Source organism: Melopsittacus undulatus, chromosome 3 (assembly GCF_012275295.1).
Source record: "Melopsittacus undulatus isolate bMelUnd1 chromosome 3, bMelUnd1.mat.Z, whole genome shotgun sequence".
NCBI lineage: Eukaryota > Metazoa > Chordata > Aves > Psittaciformes > Psittaculidae > Melopsittacus > Melopsittacus undulatus.
Window position 1 is genome coordinate 78,940,367 of NC_047529.1, and position 22,380 is coordinate 78,962,746.

General features: G+C 37.8%; 1 protein-coding gene across 2 annotated transcripts in view; it reads left to right on the forward strand.

The window, feature by feature from the left end:
* The window catches only part of SYNE1 (spectrin repeat containing nuclear envelope protein 1), a 243,720-nt gene that overhangs the window by 193,639 nt on the left and 27,701 nt on the right, over nucleotides 1-22,380 (forward strand). For both annotated transcript variants that reach the window (XM_034060451.1, XM_031049773.2), the window contains 9 exons: nucleotides 103-250; nucleotides 3,842-3,936; nucleotides 4,947-5,181; nucleotides 5,898-6,092; nucleotides 8,994-9,119; nucleotides 9,842-9,997; nucleotides 11,401-11,559; nucleotides 12,554-12,720; nucleotides 19,752-19,914. In XM_034060451.1, the coding sequence (XP_033916342.1) occupies nucleotides 103-250; nucleotides 3,842-3,936; nucleotides 4,947-5,181; nucleotides 5,898-6,092; nucleotides 8,994-9,119; nucleotides 9,842-9,997; nucleotides 11,401-11,559; nucleotides 12,554-12,720; nucleotides 19,752-19,914 (1,444 nt within the window). The remainder of the gene's footprint in view (nucleotides 1-102; nucleotides 251-3,841; nucleotides 3,937-4,946; nucleotides 5,182-5,897; nucleotides 6,093-8,993; nucleotides 9,120-9,841; nucleotides 9,998-11,400; nucleotides 11,560-12,553; nucleotides 12,721-19,751; nucleotides 19,915-22,380) is intronic.

The window sequence follows — 22,380 nt, forward strand, 5'->3', positions numbered from 1 at the left end:
TAGCTGAGTGGGAAAAGTGTTACCATCTGATTCGTAATTCTGCTGGAAAAGTTATTTCGAGACAACACAGTGTGTGATAGGAGGAATCTGTCTTTCTTTCAGTAAGCTGCAGTCTTTCTTGCTGCGGCAGCAGACCTTCCTGGAGAAGTGTGAGACTTGGATGGATTTATTAGTTCAGACTGAGCAAAAGCTGGCAGCAGAGATTTCAGGAAACTACCAGAGCCTTTTAGAGCAACAGAGGGCACATGAGGCAAGTGATCAAATGCATTTATACGTAACTACAACACATACTATTTATACCTAAATGGAATGCACATTCTTTTGTGGAGTATTATAATAGTACACCTTGAACTGAATTACATTTGCCTACACCATCTGAGGATATCTTAACTTAAAAACAGAAGCATGCAAATATATCAATAATATCCAGTTCAGGGGAGGATGAGTATGTGTCTGCATTTGTGTATAATGTGTAAGTATACCTATGAGTGCTTTTCCCTTACATTTAGCCTGCCTCACATTGCTTTGTACCAAGGAAATGAAAGTTTTCATTGGTCTTCCCGTAAAGCCTAACTATTCTCATGCACTTTGGCCCTTTGTCTTCAGTCCTAACTGAATAAAAATGTGGGTTCTTTCATTTTATTCTAATTTTATTTGTTATTAAAATGCCAACATGTACAGCATCTGAAGTGCATTTTAGAGGAAGACTTTTCTGTCAAATACTGAGTTATATAATACATCATGGGGCCTCTATTTGGTAACATTTCCTTGGAGAGAAAATTGATTCAGTCCTCACTTTGTGCTGGAGTCATTTGTTTCTTTTTAACAAATGAACTAGCCCAGCTTTTGCTGCAAGGAAAAACTGACTCAGAGTTTTTACTAGAGAATGCCTTTATGATTCTTCTGCAAAGTCAAGTGATGCACATTTTTTCTCCACCCATATTGTTGCTGCCAAGAATTCTGGTAAAGATCAAGTAAGACAAGTCAATTTTCATACCAAAGCTCCCATGTGGCCACAGGAGTTTCAGTTCCCACAACTTTTTCAGTTGACCTACACATAAACTCAGACCAGGCCATAGGGAGAGCCATGTCCTTCCCCCTCCTTGCCCTACATTTCACAGCACATTGTTTGAATTAATGTCTGATGCTGAAAGTAATTCACAACCATTTTTTCTTGCTTTAGTATACATTCACTTTAGCATTTAACTGTCTCTGCTTTCACAAACGTTATACATTTTATTTCCTCTCAGTGCTCCTAGCATTAACTGGACAGTGTCTGCAAGTTGAGACATGCCGTGTGTTTAAGATTTGAATGTCCAGAAATAATTACTACATGGATCATTTCCTACTATTGTTGCATTCAGTCATGTCTATAATTTTTGAAAGGGGTTAGCGGCAATCACTCAGCATTCAATTGTCGTAAGGTCTCAGCTTAATTCTCTCTTGAAACCTTTATCTCAGCACGTAGCTCATATGAGTGTTATTCAGGCACAATTTTTTTTAAATAAAGCTTTTTTTCATTTTATATAATCTAAATATCTTCAGTACTCGGTATTCAGTACTTCAGTGCCTCCTAATAGTCATGAAGAATTTTCTTCCCACTCCTCACAGCTGAAAGGGTCAAATCTAAACTTCTTGAGATGAATTTCCAGGCTCTTTTGTGTTGTATTTTTCAAGATAATGAGATAATACTCTTTTTCCACATGTGCTATTGGAATGGATATTGACATTGCCTCCAGCTCTGTTACCAACTTTCCACTGCTGACTCATAATTTTGCTGATGTTTATACAAAAAGAAGCCCAGCTACCTCAGTAGCCTTATGCAGAAATAACTTGCCACTTAAATTCACAAACCATCAGTATGGAGGTGGTGCCTTTCTCAAATATCATGCAGTAACACTGGCATCTGCATCAGATAAGTCTCTCAAGATGATCTCGTAGTCTTTCTAGTGCAATTCTGCAGATTTTTGCAAGCCAACGTGTGTTCCAGCACCTGCCCTCCTTCTCCTTTGAGTTTCCATTTCTGTGTTTCATACTGATCTACATATAAGAAGAAATTGGGGTGGCATGTGGTCCCATGTAATGGGGTATCCCTCTTACATACTGTGTAGAGATCAAGTGGATATTGACAGAAATCTCTCTGCTTTTGGGTAGAGCTTGAATACCTCCACTCTAAGCAGAGTTCCTTATCCTTGACAATCTTTTTTTCACCCATCCTATTCAAGAAATACTAAAATTGTCACTTTTGAGGATTTGGTGGTGTTTTTTGTTTGTTTTTGCTTTTGTTTGGGTTTTAGGGTTTGATTTTGTTTTGCTTCAGCTTGGTTTTTTTTTCAGTTTTGTTCTGTTCAGTCTCAATCTGTCAACAGAGCTGGTGGATGTTGTTGTCTTCTCGTCTTCATCCATGCTCCCTAACTTGACAGAAATAGATGTGACAGGAAGTACAATTTCTGCCTTTTTGCTCAGCTTTCTGAAATTCTCAGCCCCACAGTGTTGTGGTTCTGTTCACGAGATAATAGAGCAATTAATTTCCCTCTAGTTCAGGCTCAGTCATTCATAAAAGCCAAGGTGTTCAAAGAATACTATCAAGTATTTCTGCAAGGAAATTAAACAACATTATTTCGTTGTAGTGGAGAATTTGTGACCTGGGCAACATTTTCAAAATTAACTCAGTGATTCAGAGAGGCAAAATTCCATTTGAAAAATTAATCTGTCATCTAGAAGTCCTTAACTACATACAGTGTGCTTGAGGGATTTAATTGGGCAGGTGGCAATGGGTATTATTTTGCAGGCAGTTGCAGATGCTTGTACATCACAAGCTGGTGGAAAGACAAATAAGAAAAGTGTAATCTCGATTTGGGCAATAGTGGCTCTCAGTTCAGGCAAGCGTAAACTTCTGTCAACTGCAAACACCATCCCTTACAAAAGAAGAAAAAAGATCCCAAGCTTCATACCAGTATTCTTTCTCATTTAATCTCTCTGAAAACCTTTCGAACATGGAGGCAATCTACTCCTGAGCTGATGCCTGGTTGTACATTCATCAACATATGATTCCTGAACAACTTTATCTAGAGACATGGTCCATTACTAAAAGAAAATACGTTTTGAAAAGTAAATTTAAGCAGTATTTAAGTCATACTTGTCTAAGTAGTACATAGGTATTTTTTATCTTAAGTAATATTTAAGTAATAAGGGAGTTTTAGAAGTATTGTGAAAATTTATTCTAACTGATAGGGAAAATTGGAAAATAAATTGGAAGAATTGGAAGAAGCGGAAAAGTGATTTTTAGCTTCTACACATGGCTGACAATTTTTATGTTGTTTCAAGTTCTGTTGGTGGTGTAAAATTGTATTTAAAGTTTGTTTAACACTATCACACAAAATCTGTGCATAAATTCAGTTTAACAAGGCAAATGACTGTAATGTTCTTAAACACATCAGAAAATAAGAAGTGCCCTTTCTGTCCATGCAGTTAATACCCTATCTGAATTTTGTTGTAAATGATAGTGCAAATCACATAATTTTATTTAGAGAATAAAACATATCTTCTATTCATATCATTTAGCTTTTTAATAGCTTTAATTTAAATCTCAAGCAACTAATAATAATTACTAGAACTGGCAAGTAACTCCACAAATTATATTTTTAAATGTTTCTATTGAAGTTTGTGACAAAGCTCTCGTTGAATTAATTTGAAATAAGAGTAAATACCTGGATTTTTTTTTTTTTTTTTTTTTTTTTTTTTTTACCAGTGTGTGATTTGATTGAATTAAATTATAAAATCTTGGCTTTGAATTACAATGTAAAATCTTGTTTTAACATCCTTGTCTCCTGCACAACAGCTATTCCAGGCAGAGATGTTCAGCCGCCAGCAGATTTTGCATTCAATTATCTCTGATGGGCAGCACCTTTTAGAACAAGGACAGGTGGATGACAGGTAAACATTCCTGTTCTTTCAGCTGGTTATGTGAAGTAATACTTAGACTAGTGGGAGACCTCCAAACAGAAAAGGTAGCAGATGTCAGTGTTCAGATCACACTCTACTGAAACAGAATTTACTATAGCTGTGGTTAAGCTATTAATTAGCGAGTTCTTAAGTAAGACAGTGTTCTGTAAGATGCTGTGGGTTATGTGAATGTGTGAATGCATTTGGGAATACAACGGCTTTGAGGCTGCTTCTCTGACAAAGATTTGGCTTGGATTATCAAGCACGTTACACATATGTCTATTTTGATGTACTTTAAAAATGTTACTTTCACCAAAGGAGCCTGCAGTGACAGATTTAGTGAGTCACACATGATATATCTAGCTGGGGATTTCCCTCTATCAAGAGGATTACCTACTGCCATTTCAGAAGACCTGCAGCCTAAATGTGATGTAATAGGAATGCATTGCTGAGATTTTGTTTTAGACACTTATGATCAAATGGATGAAAGTCAGTGAAACACCAGTGGCTTCACACTCGTGCATATGCATTGAATTTGCTAAAGGTATCATGGTCCTAATATAAGATGAGCTGTTTATAAGGATGTGAGAATTTTGTTAATGCTGTGTATATCTTATGCCTGTTTTGAACCGAATAGTAAATCTGGGGGTAAATTGTGCAATCTCTGTTATTTACTATGAATTTGGCTAATCCAAACTGACAAAATTTGTGGGGTTTCTTTGTGTATTTCTGGGGAGAAGATAGAAGAGTTTTGGCTATTAAAGGTTTGATTTTTTTATTTTTTTCTTTAATATCTCAGTAATTGGAGCCTTTTGGTTCTCCTAGTACACGCAGTGTGAAGTTCTCATCCTCACTCAGCTCTCATGAGACTTCAGTGCTTTTCTCCTAGTGTTTCATAACTGAACAGCCAGAAAACATCTTCCCTTTCCCTTCAGTTTATTTTATTTAAAAAATAGACCAAAGTATGAAGATTACTGTGTATCTTTATCTGTTTAAATTAGGGATGAATTTAATCTGAAGCTGACTCTTCTAAGTAATCAATGGCAAGGAGTAATTCGCCGGGTACAGCAGAGGAGAGGGATCATTGACAGCCAGATTCACCAGTGGCAACGCTATAGGGAGATGGCAGAGAAGCTGCGCAAGTGGCTGGTGGAAATATCCGGTCAGCCTGTGAGTGGGCTGCACAATGTTCCTATCCCATTGCAGCAAGCCAGAGCACTGCTGGATGAAGTGCAGGTATGTCCTATCTGTTTGAAGAAAGAGGAAAAAAAAAACCCACCTTCTTTACAGCCTTCATAATTTAAAAAAATCTTTAAAATGTATTATATTAAAACTATCTGCTTTGCAGAAAGTAATGTTGGATGTTAGCTCTTCTTTGGAACTGGAAGTTGGAGTTCACAAAGAACGTGAAGACCTTACTGGACCCTCTCACTTGAGGCTTATTTGTTTCTGGTTTTAATTTGTAGCTAATGTCACACTGAAGCTGTCTTGAAAAAGACAAGCCAGTGATGTCCTGTTTGAGAAATGTATTCTACCTAATCAAAAAGGATACCTTGAGTGTCATATGTACATGTGAGATTAACAGTATCTATTTAGCAGCTTGGTGCCTTCAAGCTTTTTGGTTGGATGTTACATATGATAATAATGCTTTTAATAGTCTCTAGAGGGTCTATTTCTTTTTAAGAGCAATTGAGATACTGATATTGCTGGGAAGAAAGAAGTCTTTCATGTCTTTATCTTTTGAGAAATTTTCTAAAGGTCTGTTGCAGGTTAGGGTAAAGCATTTGGGCAGTAGCTCCCGCTTAAGCCAAGGTACCCAATCTTTTAAAGTATGGGCTTCAGAAGGAATTATACTGAGTTCCTAATTATAATTAAAATGAAATTAAAATAATTTATTTTTAAAAATTAATTTTAAAATTATTAAAGTGGCAGAAAACTGTTAATATTTTCAGCTTAAAGAGAAAGTTCTCCTAAGGCAGCAAGGGAGCTACATCCTCACTGTGGAAGCTGGGAAGCAACTGCTGCTCTCTGCTGACAGTGAAGCTGAGGCAGCCCTGCAGACAGAGCTTACTGAAATTCAGGAGCACTGGAAGATAGCTAGCACCCAGCTGGAGCAACAAAAGAAACAGCTTGTCCTACTACTGAAAGTAAGTGTGTAATTTCTTCTGTACTTCAGCAAGTTCATGTTTTCTCACTGTAAGTCCTGATGAAGAAAAGCATTCTCAAGGGATAAGCACACATCCAGGAACTGCACATGCACTACGCAAATTAATGGTTTCTTTTCGCCACCTCTGAAACTGGGAGTGGTAGTACTTCATAGCAAGCTTGTATATTGGTTAATATCTTTTAAATTAGTATTTCCAGAACTGCACCAATAATGGATAATTCTACCAGTCCTATTTTCAACACAGAGCAAAAATGTGTTTTATTTTGCACAATGATGATTAATTTTTATACATACTTGAAATTGGGTTTGCATGGCCAGGTTTTGGTAGTGGCAGTCTACAGGGGTGACTTCTTTGAGAAGCTTCCAGAAGCTTCCCCCATGTCCAATAGAGGCAGTGCCAAACAGCTCCAGGATGGAGCCACTACAGACCAAGGCTGAGCTGATCAACCGTGGTGATAGCACCTCTGTGATAATATATTTTTTTTAGAGGCAGGGGGAGAAATCTGTGCTACATCAACTGCAGCTAGAGAAAGAAATGAGAATATGTGAGAACAGCAGCCCAAAGGAAGCCATGACCCCATGGGAAACCCACACTAGAGCAGGCTTCTGGCAGGACCTGTGGCCCTGTGTGGGAGCCACACTGGAGCATACTGTGCCTGAAGGGTGCACCTGTGGAAGGGACAAACACTGGAGCAGTCTGTGGGCGAAGGACTGCACTCTTGGAAGGGACTCACGTGGGAAGAGATCATATAGAACTGCAGCCTGTGGGAAGGACTCGCATTGGAGAGGATGGTGGAGGACTGTCTCCCATGAGAGGGACCCCATGCTGGAGCAAGGGAAGAGTGTGAGGAGTCCTTCTCCTGAGGAGGAAGGATCATCAGAAACAGCATGTGATGAACTGACCACAACCCCCATTCCCTGACATCCTGTGCCACTGTGGGCAGAGGAGATAGAGAAAATCAGGAGTAGAGTTAAGCCCAGGAAGAAGAGAGGGGCGGGGGAAGGTATTTTAAGATTTTGGTTTATTTCTTATTATCCTACTCTGATTTGATTGGTAATAAGCTCAACTAATTTCCCCAAGTCTGTTCTGCCTATTACAATAATTGGTCAGTGATCTTTCCCTTATCTTGACCCATGAGACTTTTGTGATATTTTCTCTCCCCTGTTTAGCTGAGGAGGGGGGAGTGATAGACTGGTTTTGGTAGGCACCTGGCATCAAGCTGGGGTCAACCCACCCCAATACTGTGTTGAAAATTAGATCTGCCTTATTCCTTCTACATGTCAGTATCAAGATCTATCTAGCAATGTAGTAGTCTGTATTTCCTTTCCGTGCCTTGAATGTTTACTAGTTTGGACAAACTTCTGGGATCGTGGAGAAGGGAGACCTGAACTTTGTTTTGATGTAAGCAGTGTCCAGAATGTGTGCTATCTTCACTTTAAGTACTAAGGATAATAGGCTGGAATTTGAGTTTGGTCTGTTTGTTTTTCCCTGTTACTCATTCTAGAGAGGATAATGAAAATTAGACTTGCATGTGTTAATAGAGTAAGACAAGTGCTTTTAGAGTAGTTTCAATGGTCTGTTAGAATTAGAGAATTACAGACACTTTAGGTTTGTTCGTAAAATAGGAAGAATCAAAGCAGTGCAAGAAAATAAAATAGTATTTTGGAAAAGTTCAGATAAGTAGATTTTTCTTCTTCTTTCAAGCTTTGTTCATCATAACTTGGCTTCTATTGGTGGAATTATGTCAGGATGTTTTAGCCATGAAAGCTGTTACCTAGAGAGACTAAAGTTTCTGTAGTGTTATGTTTAAATGAAAATATGAAACTTAGTGATTGAATATGAGAAAGTAGGTAAATTACCACGCAAATTGCATAAATCTTCTCACAGATAGCAAGTGTTCATTACATTATGCTGTCTTGGTTGTAAACACATGGTAGTTTATTGGTTTTCTGACCAAACTGGAAGCACAAGTGTATGTTCTAGAAGAGTATTTGTTGCATTAAGAATATCACAGACTATTGTCACATAAGGACATGATACTTATTAAGGAGAGAAGAAAGAAGACACTAAAGAGAATTTTTTTGCATTACCTGTGGTTTGTAATTCTCTATCTTGAAGACGATCGTGAAATACTGGCATAGATATGGAAAGGAGGGCGGAGAGAAATAGGCAATGGTAGTGGTAGGAGGAGAATATCTTGAAACAGAAGACTGAGAGAAACAAGTTCCATATTTTTTGGTATCACACAGCTGGCATTCTTTTTGGGTTGATGGGGTTTTGAGAGACCTTTCTGTCTGTGAGTACCTTTTTAATAGGCTTTAGCATCCAGGTGAGGCTTGCCAAAACTTGGCAAATGATTGGTATGGTTTGATTGTGTTGGACACATTAAAAATTTTGGAAAGTATACATACACTAAAGCTGGGTGCAGCTGCTGGAATCATTATTTTGAGGAGATACTGCAGGTACTTCAGTCTGACCTGAATTTGCTGTATACCAAACCATTTTTCTTTTCTGAATGCACCTGAATGGAGCTTTTGTCAAATAACAATGGCATGTGTAATACAGGCATTCAAGAAAGGAAGTGGAAAATAGTTTTAGCAGGGAGAGGCTTTTCTGAAAGAATGGAATTGGATCTAGACAACATTGTAATAACAAGAGGTATTGGCTTGCACATTTCTTCTAGCGGAAACCTACACACAAAAGAAAATGATGGTTGTACACGACTCAAGCTCTGAGACTATGAGTATTATTTAGAGGGGAATTTCAGGGCAGGTTGTTGTTATGAAAAAGTTTTCACCATTGAGTGGTTAGTTAGGCAAATCAACTGATACAAGCGTAATCCAGATCTGAATGGAAATATAATAATCGTTCCGCCTTCAGGACTGGGAAAAATCTGAAAAGGGCATAGCAGACTCCCTGGAGAAGCTAAGATCATTCAAAAGAAAGCTTTCTCAGCCTTTACCAGAACACCATGATGAGTTGCATGCAGAGCAGATTCGTTGTAAGGTAAAGCACTTGTTCTCTGTTGACTGTTGTCTTGTTTTTGCCTGCCTTTGCGCACTAACCTCTTCTATTGTTAATAGGCTTCACGTTAGTGATGTGCAAATCAGTAAGCCATCCCTGTAACAGAAACTATCCGTGTAATACTTGGTCATCATCATACCTGAGTGATCTCACTATAATGTGAATTCCGCAGGTTAAATATAGATCTGCTCAAAGTGAGATCAGAACAGGGTTTTCATTACAGAAATTCTAACCAAAAATATAAACTCGTGGTATCTAAACTGATGGTTTATTGCTTTGTATTTGAGGGGAGATTACTGGGGAGGTCTTAGATAACACTTCTATGCTATATTCTTTTCAGTTTAGAAATTAATTACAACTTGAAAATATTTTCAATACAGAGAAGTCCAAGCCAATACTTGAAATTCTCAAATATCTTTGAACTTTAGAGAGATTTGAGTAGTATATTAGTTTGTGACAACTTGTTAAAAGACTGACATATTACCTATTGGGGATTTACTTCTCTAATAAATGAAAATATTGTTATGTGTGAGGTTGGTGTTTTCTTTTTCTTTTAAATGGGGCTGAACCAGTCTGCTTGAAATTGTGGGTCAGCTTCTGAGCTTTAATTCAGCAGCATAGCAATGCTTGTCTTTGTGCTTCTCTACATTCATATTTTTATTTGTTAGCACACGGGTCCTTTTTCCTTCTGATCTTCTTTTAAGGAGTTGGAGAATGCTGTTGAAGGATGGACAGATGACCTTGCACACCTCTCTTTGCTGAAGGATTCCCTGTCTGTGTATATCAGTGCAGATGATATCTCAGTCCTCAGTGAGCGCATAGAGCTTCTGCACAGACAGTGGGAGGAGCTGTGCCACCAGGCAAGTACTATTACTGAGTATTGATACGAGTATCCATGCTACGAAAATGTTGGGAGAAAAACTGAATGCAAGTGACAGCTTTTAAAAAAGATGCTTGAAAGCACATGTAGATTCAAAACAACTTGTGCTGAATCAGGGAAAACAAGTGTTGAAATGCTTCCTTCAGTTACTGCCAGCATTTCTAGATCTCTTGAGCTTTGTCATGGCCTTGAGGTCATATTTATGCAACTTTGAAAAAACAACAAAGTGGTACGGTGTGTTGTTACACTGTGGCATGGCTTGGCTGGGGAAAACACAGAAGTAATACAGTTTACTGTGCTTTGGTGAAGGAACTGTGGTCAGAAAGGATGTCCCCTCCCAGCTCTGTTGTACCTTCAGTTCTGCTGGTAGCTTCTGCTTCTTCAGACGTTGATATCTGCATTTCTGCTAGTCTGAGGATGACTTGTCTGCAAAATGAAGAGTATTGTTTGAATTTTCAGGTGAAACATGCTATTAGTGTGCTTTTTTCCTCCATTTTGCACTTAGAAATCCAGGTAGTGGAGTCTCCCTCACACAGCTTTTCAGAGTATCCTCATGTTATTTCTGTGATTATGTGGAGATTACAGTCCAGATATACTGGGGCTAACTTTTAAATAGTTATTGCATGTAAGGTACCTGTGAAAGCTTCAAAAACACCCCTAAAGCAGGAAAAATGCTTCAAAATTAACACCACAGAACTCATTATGAGGGAGTTGCATTTGAATAAGCCAATGTAGGTATATCTAAAACTGCGGTACAGTCACTGCATGTATGTTTATGGTAAAGGAGGGAGACAAGTAAAAAGGTTTTTTCTTAATTTTGTGCATACTGTTTCAGGATGTAACCTAGTGCAGTACTTTGTTCAACCATTGCTTATATCTATAAAGCTGCCAGGAAGTTTAGAACCGCAAAAGGAAATGTGAAATGACATATATGCCTCTGTTAAACCTAACATGGTAGTTAAAGAACACATCACTTTTGTGGATGAAAGGGCAGATGCAGGCTTCATCTTAGCTGAAATGCTGATAGGTCAGAAATGATGCAGATTACAACAGGGAGGAAGTAAGTAGTTGTACAAGTGTCTAAAACTGGAGAGATTGCTTTGTTGCTCACACTCTGCTGCTATTTTGATTTCAGTGTCCATCTTTGTCTGTTACTATTCATAGTCTGAGATGGTACCACTGCTATAGCAATTTCAGAGAATTGTAGAACGGCTAAGGTAGGAGAGGATCTTAAGATCATTTCCAGTTTGCTTTAATGGCAAGAATGTGCCTGGAACGCTTCTGCAGGGCCAGAGGAGTTCACACTGGGACACAGAGTGTTTCAAGCATCTCTTAAAAGCATTTACTATTTTATTTCTATTTACTCTCTGCAAATGTCTTAAGGTATCCTTACGTCGACAACAAGTTACTGAGAGGCTGAATGAGTGGGCTGTCTTCAGTGAGAAGAATAAGGAACTCTGTGAATGGCTGACACAAATGGAAAGTAAGGTTTCTCAAAATAGTGACATCCTCATAGAAGAAATGATTGAGAAACTTAAAAAGGTATAGTGCAGTGCATATACACTTACATGCTGTTCTTTAACTGCTTACTTGGTTTGTGTTGAAAAATAGGATGCTGAATAGCAAAAATGCCTATTTTGCTTTGTGCTGCTTATAAGTTCTAGTAAGACTCTGTGTGTGTGTGTGTTGTCTTGCTATGCAGCCTTTCCTATCTTTCTTGAGGTAAGACCTCCCAGGAGATAGAAAATTAAGTGAATGCAAAGTCAGAGGCATCTGTAGTTTACTGAATGTCCGATCAGAATTGCCTGTAATGAGTTAAACTATAGCAAATATATTTATGTTTTGGTTTGGGTTTGTTTTGGTTGTTTTGTTTATTTGGTTTTTTTTTTCATTTTTCTGATCAGTCATAGAAACATAGAATACCAAGTTGGAAGGGACCTCTGGTCCAACCTTTCTAAGCAAAGCATGACCTAAACTACATGTCCCAGCACCCTGTCCAGCCCAATCTTAAAATTTTCCAGCACTGGGGAATCCACCGCTTTCCTGGGGAGATTATGCCAATGGCTGATTTTTCTTATTGTGAAAAATTTTCCTCTTATGTCCTGTTGGAATTGCCCCAGGAGTAGCTTGTGCTCATTACCCCTTGTCTTTCCCATGTGACTCTTGTGAAAAGGGAGTCTCCATCTTCTTTGTAGCCATCCTTCAACAAACCTGGTTCTCTCAGCCTTTCTTCACATGGCCTAACATTGATCCCTGGGGGACCCCACTAGTGACAGGTTGCCAGCTGGAACAGGGTACCTCTGGGTACAGCCAGTCAGCCATTTCCCCACCCACCGCACACACCACTTGTCAAGACCGTAACGTTTCAGTAACGTGATAAAGTTGTTCACAGTTACACATTTAATATTGGAAAGGTTGTCTCTGTACTGTATTAGTCACCAGAAAAGCAGCATTTGTGTGTATTGTTCCTTTAGTAGTGTAGAGCAGAGTGTATTCAGAATAAATACCCGATTTCTGATTTCTTTTTACTGTCCAGGATTATCATGAGGAAATCGCTGTAACACAGAAAAGCAAAATCCAGCTCCAGGAAATGGGAGAGCGACTTGCTAAAGCCAGCCATGAGAGTAAGGCATCAGAGATTGAGTACAAACTTAGCAAGATCAATGACAGGTGGCAACATCTGCTAGATCTTATTGCAGCCAGGTAAACTTTCTTTCTAAGTACTATATGGGACAGATTAATGTGCTAGACATCATGATTCTAGAATCTTTTTATTGTCTGCCTTTTCATCATTAACTGTGAAATTAGTTTATTCTTAACAATCAAAGCGTTTCTGTGAAATTCACCTTCGTGTTTTACTGTATCATACTTGACATAATTTCTTCAAGAAGAGTCAATTTCAAATCATTATCTGTAGAAATGACAGGATCAGTTGCAGTCAGTTACTTAGCCTTGCTCCAGTGACATCTTACTTTGGATTAGTGCTTAAAACTGGTTGTAAATGTAACTTTTCTAAAAAAATTCTTGGTGGAGGTATCAAAACAGCTTATTTGTAGTTTTGTATTTGGAGAAAAGCAGTTCCTAAACTAAGTCTTAGGTTTTCTGCCTGATTACTTTTTCACTGATGGAGAAGAGTAACATCAGGTAGATGCGTGCACATTGGGGTTAGCTTCTTTTTACTGAAGGTCAAAAATACAACAGCAGTTTTCATAACTTAAAGAAATACATGATTGTTGTTTGATGTGTGAAAAAATGGTTTATTTGTTTCAGTACCTTCTGATGAGCTGTGCTACAGCCTCTCTCTCTCATTACTGACAATAATTTTGTCACAATTTTGTACTTCATAAAATGTACAAATACTTTATATTTCTGTGAGATAAAGACATTTGAATTAGTAGTAATTTAGTCCTGTTAGCAGCAAAAGGGTTTGTTTAGTTTCGTCATCTATTTTCATCCACTCTTTTTTTCATATAGTTTTATTGCATTCCTGTTCTGAAATCTGTAAGAGTGGGAACAGTACATTTCATGTAGGCAGAAGCATTCTGGTGGCTCCACCTCCTGTTATAGCGGTTCATTTTAAAGTAATGAACACTGTATGTTTCTTACAGAATAATTAAGTGAGGAAGTGGTGCAGTGGAGGAGCCTGCTGGTTTCAGAGGATGTGATATATCACCAGTTGTTGAACTTAGAGTATACTTGACATATTTTTGTATTTGTCTTTTGAAACACCTACTTGGGCAAATGTTCAAATAATCGGTTCAGTAAAAAACTATTGCATTCAGAAACTGCAAAACACATCTTATCTTTAAAAGTTCTGCATTGTTTATTCAGCATTAGATATTAGTGTTTTCTCTAGGGACAGGTAAGGATTATGGATTTTGTGTAATTCTTGAGGTGGAGAGGTATAAACTGCAGTATTAGACACTTAATTTTTTTCTGTTATCATGAAGCAGGGTGTCATGTCCTAGTTCTAAACTAATTTATGCAAAATATTTATTTGCTTTTACTTCCAGATAATTTCAATTTAGCTTTCTCAACTAGCATGTGCGGCGCTACTGTATGCAGTTAAATATATAACCCTTTCCATTCCAGTGCTTACTCAAGTGAAAAAAAACAAAACAAAACCTGCAAAGTTTGAACATTGCTTTGCTGAAGTTGGGAAGTAAATGGTGGAGAGGTTTTACGCGAAGTTATGGAAATTTTACTAGTTCAGCTGTAGCTGAGGCTGAAAGCCCAAGTTTTTGATTAATATATGTACAAAGTACAGATACGATGTCTAATTCCCACTGGACAAAATGGTTTGCATCCCCCAAGACAATTTTTAGAAGGCTCAAGAAACTCTTTATGATATATTGTTATACATGTGTTCCTGTTAAAATATTTTGGAGTTTGGAATGTATCATATAACTTGATTCTGACTGCACTCAGCAGTAAATTCTGTAGTAAATGCAGTTTATTTTTTCTGGAGTTGAGAATAAAATACATCTTTTCATGTTCTGGATCCCAGAAAGCATTAATAAATTATTAGAGTCTGTGTGATTTTCTGCGAAGCTACAGTCATTCCTTGCTGAGAGCATTTTTCTTAGTGGTTTGTTTCCTACAGCTGTGAATAAATAGGAAGTTCTCTACTGAAATGCTTTAGTAATATAGTATGGTAATATTCATCCAGTCTGCATATTTACCTGTTGATTTTATGCTCTGGAGTGAAACTTCCTCGTACATTTGTATTAAGCTTATCTCATTTTTTTCTCACATTCTGTTTCCTTACCCACATTTTAAATTGCCTCTCTGTTCTGAGATCTGTAACTGAAGAAGAGACAGATAGAGAAAGGTAGCTGCATCAGAGACTTCTGTTTCTGGCCTTCTGGAACATTTTCATCCTTTCAGATGAATTTTTCTGATATGTCACTCCAGTGCAAAAAATGCTGCAGATATTTACAGCCAGGAAGCAGTGCTACTGCTGCAACTGCTCAGGCTTTGCAAAGAAGGCTTTGTTGTATGTGTTTTTATCCCTTCCCCTAACACTTACAGTCCACATTCCTGAGAATCAGTTCTGGCACATGTTGATGAATGCAAGTTTTATTTAGAAACATGACCACTTGTCACCATTCAGTCTCATGTTATCCAGCAACGGCTGCTAGCATTTGTTTGACGTGCAAAATTTTCTGTACAGTACTCACCAGCAAAGAGAAGTGTGGCCCCTTTCTTCCCCCCACCTAAAGTAGAGTGTTTACAGGCTTTTGGAGTGGAAGTTCTTCTTTTTAATGCTGGAAAATTTCATGGTGGTGGCAGAGGACTTGCATGCTGTGAAGATGGCAGAGGACAAGAGCGTGGATTCAGATCTCCCAGACTGTAATTGTGATATTACAAGGCAGGCAGCTATTTTTGTTTGCTTTTGATTGATACGGTTCTTTCTTGAAATCTTGTCTTTCTGGGAAACTAATTGAAATATTGATATGTAGAAATCACTACCTTAACTAGAAATTCCTGGTTTCTGCTCAGTTTAAAAACAGGTGACAATGATAACAGCATACTTCGTTTTGCAGCTGGTACTTTTGGATCCCAGAATAATTCTTTGTTACTGATGCAGACTTAAAGCTAGTAAAATCTCTTAGGTGTCTGAAAGAAAGTGTTTGACTGGTTTTACTGCTGTTTTTAAATACAAGAGCATGTACACACAAGAGAAAGCAGATTTTGTCTTTGTCTGCTCACTCTTTCTGTCATCAAAGAGGCATGAATACAACAAAAGGCAGAGAAGGATAGGAGCTGTAAAGAAAGTATTTCAGACTTAACTTACCAAAGCTGGTCTCTCCTTTAAACATTAATTATTGTTTTGTAACTGCATGCAGTACTTGAACTCGGCCTGCATCTCTTGGGTTTTGGATTCAGCTTCTTTTTCTCCCTCTTCACACTGTCTTTCCTAGAAGTTTTGCTGTTGTTTTTCAGAGTTCTAGCAATTTACTCTTTGAAAGGGAAACTCTGATCTGAAGAGCAAATACAACTGGTATTACTAGTGGCCTGCTACCTAATACTACTGTACTTTGGACAATAAATTTTTTTAGTCATAAAAATATTATTTTTAAACTGATTTTTTTAAAAAAACCTTCTTGTAATAGTGTAATATTTTTTCACTGTTTCATATAGTGTTTCTGGAAACTTCCTTTCTAGTTCCAAGTAGATATTTTAGAAAATATAAATAAAAATTCTGCTTTCTCCTAGCTTTGTGCAGACTTAGCTAACATGCTCTTACTGGCTTTTTTCATGTTGCTTTTAAAGTTTAATATTAGTAGCCAGCTGTCTAAATTACTAATGCAGTAGCTATGAGTTCCATATGATGCGTTGTTATGTATTTACAGGATTGTTCCTGTTTAGGTTAAGTGGAGTCTAAGGCTGTCTCATTTAGAACTAGTTGATTTAAGCTATTTGTGCTTAATTTCAGCTTGAAGTTGTTCCCCCACTGCCTTTTCTAATTGTAAAATAGGCATTAAAGTTATTACTTTCTTGGGGAAACAGAAGTACAGTAATTGGAACACAGAAGCATAAGCATCATAAGTTCATTCAAATTTTCAGATGAGTTTTTGTCAGTTAACCATAAAGCCAAACAATGCAGTAATTTCTTCTGAGAGTCTTAAGTAATAGCAAAATGTGGCAAGACTGATGTGTGTGTGCATGTGTTACATAAAAAACAACCTTTAAAATAACCATGTCACGGCTTCCCTTTTATTTTAATGCAGAATCTATATTATCAAGGAGAAGAGCTCTCAGGTCTCTTGCAGCAGCATGTATAGTGTTGCAACAGAAGTGTGACTATTTAATTATTATAATTATTGGATTAATTAGGTGTTTAAACATAATCTTGTAACTAAAATCTCAAAAGGTCAAAAGTACAGTTGGCTAGTGATAACATATATTTGAATGGGCCAAATTATAAACCATTCAAGTCTCAAAGCAGAACTTTTAGTTTCATTAGCTTTCAGGCCCTGCCATTGTATGCTAATACAGGATTTTGAGCCGATATATTTTTGAAAAACTTGTTGCAAACACATTATGGGATTATTTGTACTCAGCCAAGGTATTCAATGAGATGAAGAGCATAGGCATCTGCCAGCTAAAATTGAGAAGGGAAGCTCAAGAGATTTGTTCACAGATACATTTTCAGAGCAGCTAGAGGCACAACACTGTATTGCATTTCAGGCAAAACCCAGCCCAGCATACTCCAAAAAGCACTTGTTTATTTGCTTCTATTTGTACCATGGGCAAGGAATCTGTTATGTTAGACTCAGTACAAAAAAAGAACAGTATTAACAGTAAATGTGGCAGGGGGCAGGAAGGAAGACATCCTTTTTTTTTTTTGGTGTGTTGTTTTGTTTCTTTTTTTTGTAGGGTTTTTATGTTTCTTTTTTGTGTTTTTTTTTCTTTAAAAAGCGTTTTGGAATTCAGGTGCAGGGAATTGTGGCAGTTGGCAGGAGGGCAGGCTTATCAGTAGGTTTTGGGTTTCATTGTAATGTTCCTTTAGTATGTCATGGTTTTTGTCTGTTTTCTTTCTTGAGTAGTTTAGGTCATGTGACTGAAAATACCTCTGTTTGAGCTGCGGTTGCTTTATTTTTTCCGCTCTGGCAGCGATGTATTCCTGTGCAGTCTGCCTGAGGCAGAGAGGGCACTCTGTAAATGACCAGCCCTTTACCAGGTGTTGCAGGCAAAATACATAACAAAATCTGACACAGAGGTTAGTGTACAATGCAACTGCAAACAAGAAAATCCTGGTCCACAGTTTGGGCTTGCAGATGATAGACTGACACTGTTTCTGCACAGGGTTGAGGTGATTCATTTTCCCTTTTCCACTCCAGTATGCCTGCAAAGGATCAGCAGCATCCAATTTTGAAAATTTAAGCAGAAAATTAACAGAATTTCACTCCTTTTAATTAACATCAGAGACTGAAAATTTAAATGTGAGTGATAACCAATGTTCTTGCTCCCCCAGTGAACAAGTTTTAATTGGGCCAAACCAGCAAGGCACTGTATGCAAAACCATAGGTGATGAGGAGGTGGTGTCCCCAGACATCAGTTGTTCTCCTAGTATCTCTCCAAGGCTAAACACATAGCTGTGTTTTGTGATAACCTGTTGATGGGGACTGGGATAGTCTTTCAGCATTGTGTTGACTTCAGTCCCTTCATAGCCATATTTTTATATTGCCTAGATTTTTAACAATTACCAAGATTTTTTTTTCAGATCACAGCCATTCAGCTGTTGGTCATGAGACTCTGGCAAGGAAGATGGATTGGAACTGTTCTTAAGCGTGTTTAATTTTAGCATCTGTGATCCAAAGAGAGGGCTGGAAAGAGACAACTTAAAAAAAAAAACAACAAAAAAAAGCCAACCCAACTTTTAAATTTTTTAAGTTGATGCTGAGATCTCTGCATTTCTCCTTGGTCAGAAAATGCCACCCTTGTTACACCCTTAATGGTCAACTGCAACTATGGATATAAATATGGAAACACTGGATAATTTTGCTGGTTATTATTACAGAAAAAAAATGTTAATTGCTCTGTTTGAATTATAGGATAGTTAAGTGGCATTTTCTTAGTTTGACAAATCTAGCAGTCTTGTATTTTTCAACCTGATTTAGTCAATCTGTTGAAACACTTGTGTGGAAAAGCAGTAGAAGCATAAAACGGAATCTTACTCAAAATTGTTTGTGATACTGCATAAGTAGAAAAGAAAAAGAAAAAGGCTTGGAAGCAATTTAAGATTCCACTAATGTATATTATATAATGTGGAAATGGGAAGGAAGGAATTACTGACAGTTTTTTTCAGCTGAAACAGGCTGAAGGAAAAAAATGTTGAGATAGTATGAAGGTCTAGTCAAATTTTCCTCACTCTCTAAGCTTAATGTTCACTTGAATAGAAAAACCCCACTGTTTAATTTTTCCTGGCCATTTCTGTTGCAGGGTCAGGTTCTCAAGAAAAATACTACTTAGAAGTCATCATGCAGTTACATTCCAATTTCATTTGTTTAAATCTGAAGAAGTTCATTAAGACCAAGAACACCTTAAAGCAGCCCTTGAGATTCAGGATTTCTCACAAAGTTCTCAGCTGGATTTCTCTCTCTAAAACTTATTTATTCAAAGACCGAGTCTTCTCACTTGAACAGGTTGTCCTCAGATGTGGTAGATGCCCCATTCAAGGTCAGGTTGCACAGGGCTCTGAGCAACCTGATCTAGTTGAAGATGTCCTTGCTCACTGCACAGTTTGACTTCAAAGGGTCCTTCAAAGATCCCTTCCAACCCAAAGTATTCTATGATGTGTAGTACAATGCTTAGAAATCACTGGGATGAAAAAGACCTTTTCACTCATTCACTCTACCATCAGTACTGGTTAAAAGGATAAGTTATTTGTAGTCTAAGATGAACTTTTGTCATCTGTTGGTTAAACAAACAACTTTTAAATTAAAATTAAAAAGTTGTCCTTTCTTAATAAACATTTAACTCAACTGATGAAGGTACAGAAGCTTTGAAAATATTTTCTGATCTTCGTAAGCTCTTAATTTTTCCTAATCAGAACCTATGCATGCAGGACTATTTGTACATATAATGTACTTCTGTTACATATTAAAGGAAAACTTCAGAACAGAACTTGCTATCTAAGTTAGATTTCTCTGAAAACTTCTTAAAACACATGATGTGGGATTTCTCCATCAGGGTATACTTATGCTGCTGTTTTCTTTACCTTTCAGGATAAAGAAGTTGAAGGAGACCCTGGTTGCAGTGCAGCAGCTGGATAAAAATATGAATAGCCTGAGATCATGGCTTGCCCACATTGAATCAGAGCTATCTAAACCTATCGTCTATGAAACTTGTGACTCTGAGGAGATACAAAGGAAGCTAAATGAACAGCAGGTAAAATGCAACACACTTATCAGGTGCACGATGACATAGGGAGAACCAAAGTAGAGAGTCTTTGGGCTGCTCATACCCAGCTCAATGCCGATAGGGCATGAGGCAATGAAGTATTTAAATATCAAGGCAAGTGGTACTTACTGTGTCACTTATAGAGCCTTCTGCTGGCTTTGACATCGAATCCACCGGGAGCTGATTGACCTTTCTGAGAAAGGTAAGGCACCCAGAGATATAACCTGAACGATTTATTGCAATTGTTTTTCCTTTGGGGTTTGCGGTTTTTGTTTGTTTGAATTGTCTGTTCCCAGAGGCAAAACTGACACCTATTAGGCCTTGCAAATTTTGCACATGCTTGAAAATGACTATTTTTTAGCAACCTTTCTAACTCAGTTTTATTTTGCAGCTTGTTTGAGAATCCCTTTGCACGCAAAGATGCATGAGCTATACATGTGGAGTTAAATTGGTTGGTTTATAGCACACAAAAGTCTTCATGCAATTCTAGAACAAAATAATCAACACTGGGCAGAAGATGTTAGAGCAGCCAGGGTTTGGCATTAAAACTAGTGTTACTCCTAAGAAGATTTACTGTACTTTCTCTTTCCTGTTTCACTTCTCACCTCAGTGTAGTTTTACCTAGAAGCACATCACTGGGGAGGACTGTTCTCTTGTGTTCCTGTTGGCTATTGGCAAAGATACCATCCTAGTGCATCAGTGCAGATTGGTTAGATGCTCTCCTGAGTTTTTCTGCAAAGGATAAAAATGCATGGGAAGAGGAGTGCCAGAATAGTGTGGGGATGATTTATTTATGAAGTGTACAAACTGTTTAGTTCTTTTTACGCTAAGTGTGAGTCTGAAACCCAAGAACCCTCTCAGAGTTCTCACCAGCACCCAAACTTGATTTTGTACATGGCTGTGTAGAATTGCTTGTTAATATTATATATGTAATTTACAGGGGGATAAGTTATAACACAAAAGCCTCACTAATTTTGGTAGTTTTGAGACAGTAAAGTGCTGGGCAGGGCTAAACATTACTATCAACAGGGTAGATACATACTTGAGATTTTTTAGTAGCATCCCTATGCCAGCATCCAGAAGTAGGTTTGTTAAACCTACTTCTTATGGGACTTATTCTGGGCACAGAGACTGGTGTATCTCCTGGTGTATCTCCACCTTCTGCTGTTGCCTTTTGGTGATCCACACACAGTGACAGTGTGCCATAATATTCTGTAAAAGTGGTAGTGGTTTAGTTTGAACTCCAAAGAGGAGAAATAGAGGTGAATCTTACCCTGGGAGGATTACATGTTTGGAAACCTGATGATAATTTGATTTGGTAACACTGCAAGCCATAATTATCGTAATAATTAAGAAACTCCATCCACCTTTAATAGATGGCAAACAATAGTTTTTATAAGTTGGAAGCTCTGTCACTATCCACCACCTGTCAGAAGGCCAGTACATTGGCTGCCTTCTTAATTATTTCATCCCTCTTTTGTCTTCCTTTAGTGATCTTATGTTTTCTTCCATGTTTGATCTTCCATTGTCCTGCTTAGTACTGCTACCAGTTGTTCCTATAAAAGATTATGTTAAAACATTATGCTGTGAAAGAGGAGGGCCAAGTTCCTTTCTGTATCTCCATTACCTACTTCTCAGCATCTACTTTAACCAAGAATCAGCTTTGCAGATTGCTGGTCTCTGTAGTGAAATGAAAGATACAGTTAAAGCTGGGTATCCTGGGGGAAGTAGGGTAACTTCACTGCAGTATTTCCCTAGGGTCACAAACTGCATTTCAAGGTTTACTTGTTTGTTTACTTCTCAGTCTGTTATCCCTTGAAATGTGGAGAAAAGGGTGTCTCCTTTGGGGTTGATAAAGGAAAAAAATCCTCTATGTGCGTGACAGCAGTGTGTGAAAGTGATGTTCCTTTGTGAGCTAACTTGAAGGCTAAATGTTCTCTAAGAAAATTTTAAAATCTCAGAAAGAAATATAAGTCTATGATGAAAAAAAAACCCAAACCTGAAGATATATGGTTTAATGTGAGGTGTCCCTGCCCATGGCAGGGGGGTTGGAACTAGATGGTCTTGAGGTCCTTTCCAACCATAACTATTCTATGATTCTATATTGCTTGTAGAAAGGTTCTGTAGGTGAATAAAGAAGTTTAATCTTTAGGAATCCTCAGGATCACCAACCGGCAGTTCTGACTACTGCTCTACTCCAAAACAGCAGAGGAGATTATGTTACCTGAACTTGCTTAACCTCAAGTCTCATAGCTGTCTGGAGTGTATGTTTCACAGAGTACTGCATCTGTTTATAGTGTATACCCTTATATAACATTTCAGGATGGGTAGAAAGAAGAATAAGTACTTGGACATCATGATGAAGGAATATTTTTCAAGGCAAGTGAAAGTGAAAGGGCCCACTCTGAGGAAGAAAACATTGTGATTTTCCACTTGATGGTCTCATGTAGATAT